This window comes from Emiliania huxleyi, assembly GCF_000372725.1.
Source record: "Emiliania huxleyi CCMP1516 unplaced genomic scaffold EMIHUscaffold_246, whole genome shotgun sequence".
Taxonomy (NCBI): domain Eukaryota; phylum Haptophyta; order Isochrysidales; family Noelaerhabdaceae; genus Emiliania; species Emiliania huxleyi.
In genome coordinates this window covers 104,420-106,389 of record NW_005200204.1, presented here as the reverse complement: position 1 = coordinate 106,389, position 1,970 = coordinate 104,420, and the positions used below count along the sequence as shown (strand labels likewise).

Below are 1,970 nucleotides of genomic sequence, written 5' to 3'. Positions count from 1 at the left end.
TCGGGAGGACGACCCCGGCTAGTCGCCGACCACACCCACAAAGAACCCTGCACAAAGACCGCAGGACGGGGACCGGTTCCTGTGCACCCATCTCCTAGTAGAGGTGTCGGTTTAATTTATTTATTTAGTCCCGTCGGGGGGCGACGGGCGCCGCGCGCGCGTCGGCCGGAGGGGCGGTCGGGGGAGTTACGCTAGCTAGGCAATGAGAGTCCCGGAGACCAAACTCAAACTGGCGGGCGTAGGGGTACGAGCCGCGGCATCATGCAACGATCAAGCATTGAACCAAGACCATCATCCGTCATCGGCGCCACGTTTACTGATCTTGCAGCCCGCGTGAATCCTGCCCGGCTGGCTGACTCGCGCCGTCCAGCCAGAGAAGCCGTGGGCGGCCATGCTGGCCCACATGCGGCTAACGCTCTCCCGCTTATTGTCGTCGTCGATCTGGACCAGCTGGGGCGCCATGAGAGGGGGGCGGTGCTCCACGACCACGAGCGAAACGACGGGACCCTGCCCTTCGCCCTCCGAGGAGATATCCAAGATGTCCTCCGCCTGCAAGTCGTCGAACGTCATGCCATCGACCTGAATGGTCTCCCCGAGGCAGCTCACGCTCTCTGCCGCACCGCCCTGCTGCTGCACCATCTCGATCACATCCGTTGTGACGATGCTCACAACTTCGCCCTCCGCGAACGCCACGCCCTCGTCCGCCGCAGTCGTGCCCAAGCCATCCGCCGCGAGGCGGGTGACCGTGCCAGATGTGCGCAGCATGTACACGGGGATGCCGTCCGCGTTCTTCTCGACCTCTGCTCCCGTGGCGGCCCCGATGCTAGCACCTGGAGGCTCCGGCAGCAGCTCGGAGAGCCGCAGGACGGAGCTCCTTTGCAGCCCGCTGCGGAACACCACCGCACGAAGCGACAAGGCGTGCAGTGCAGTAGCGACGACGATGTGCGCTGCCATGTGAGTTGCCTGCCGGCTAGACTCCCAGTGAGAAAAAAGAGAAAAAAGAAGCTCATGCGTGGAGTAGAAGGGCGTTCCGCCGCTAGGGGACACGCAAGCGAAGGAACAAACCGCCGGAGAACCGTGTTTACTTTACGGCCCTTTCCCTGCGAACGCGCACCCCCGGGGCTAGGGCTCTCTTGCCCGCAACCCGTCGATGCCAATCATCCGGCTCGCTGCACGCTGGGTGTGCTTCTCAGCCCCCCGGCCCTGGATGTGCGGTTGATGACTGCACTCCAAGTGCTCCAAGAACAAGGTTGTCAAGGAAAAGGTGGGCGACAACTTTTCGGGAAAAAATCAAGAAAGTCACATACGTCGACATATGGCACGTGCAGCAGTGTTCCTGCAGTCAGTCCTCTGCGGCCGCGCCTCCCCTTCTGGCGTCGGCCATGCCCTGCACGCGGGCAAACATCTGCCGGATCGCATGCACCTCGTCGGGCGAGAGGAGCGGGTGCCAGATGTCAAACAGCAGCACCGCGCGCTCGCCCGCCGAGTCGTTCCACACCTCGTGCTCGTACGCGTCGTCGAACACGAGGCAGCGCCCCTCCTCCCACTCCCTCACCTCGTCCGCCACCCGCATGCCGCACGCCGGCCGCGATGTCTCCGCCTCCGGCCCGGAGGCAGCGGGCGCCGCCTGCAGGCAGAGGTGGAACCGCAGCCGCAGGTTCGCCGGCGCGGTGTGCGGCGCGATCCGGCTGCCGGGCCGCAGCGTCGAGAAGAAGGCGAATGCATAGGGCATGTCGCCCACCATCAGGCCCGGGACCCCCTCCAGCGCGGCCGCCGTCGCGGGGCACTCCTCCCACAAGGCCGGCACCACGCGGCCGCCGTCCACAAACGTCGCCCAGTGCCACTCCTCCGGAGAGGAGTGCAGCGTCCCCGCGTGCTCCGAGTCGGAGATCCTGTAGTCCGACGGCCGCCCGCGCAGGCGATCCCACTCCGCCCGGATGGCGGGCGCAGCGGCCTCGAGCCGCGGCAGC

General features: G+C 65.9%; 2 protein-coding genes across 2 annotated transcripts; both read right to left on the bottom strand.

The window, feature by feature from the left end:
* Positions 1-115: 115 nt before the first annotated feature.
* EMIHUDRAFT_367120 (hypothetical protein) lies at positions 116-660 on the bottom strand. Its single transcript, XM_005778414.1, has one exon. It carries the CDS (start codon positions 637-639, stop codon positions 292-294), a length of 348 nt encoding a protein of 115 aa, XP_005778471.1. The 5' UTR covers positions 640-660; the 3' UTR covers positions 116-291.
* A 682-nt stretch (positions 661-1,342) lies between these two features.
* Positions 1,343-1,786, bottom strand: EMIHUDRAFT_73700 (hypothetical protein; the record flags this gene model as incomplete). Its single annotated transcript, XM_005778413.1, has 1 exon — positions 1,343-1,786. A coding segment is annotated over one exon (444 nt), but the record flags the coding sequence as incomplete, so codon positions are not given.
* Positions 1,787-1,970: the final 184 nt, after the last annotated feature.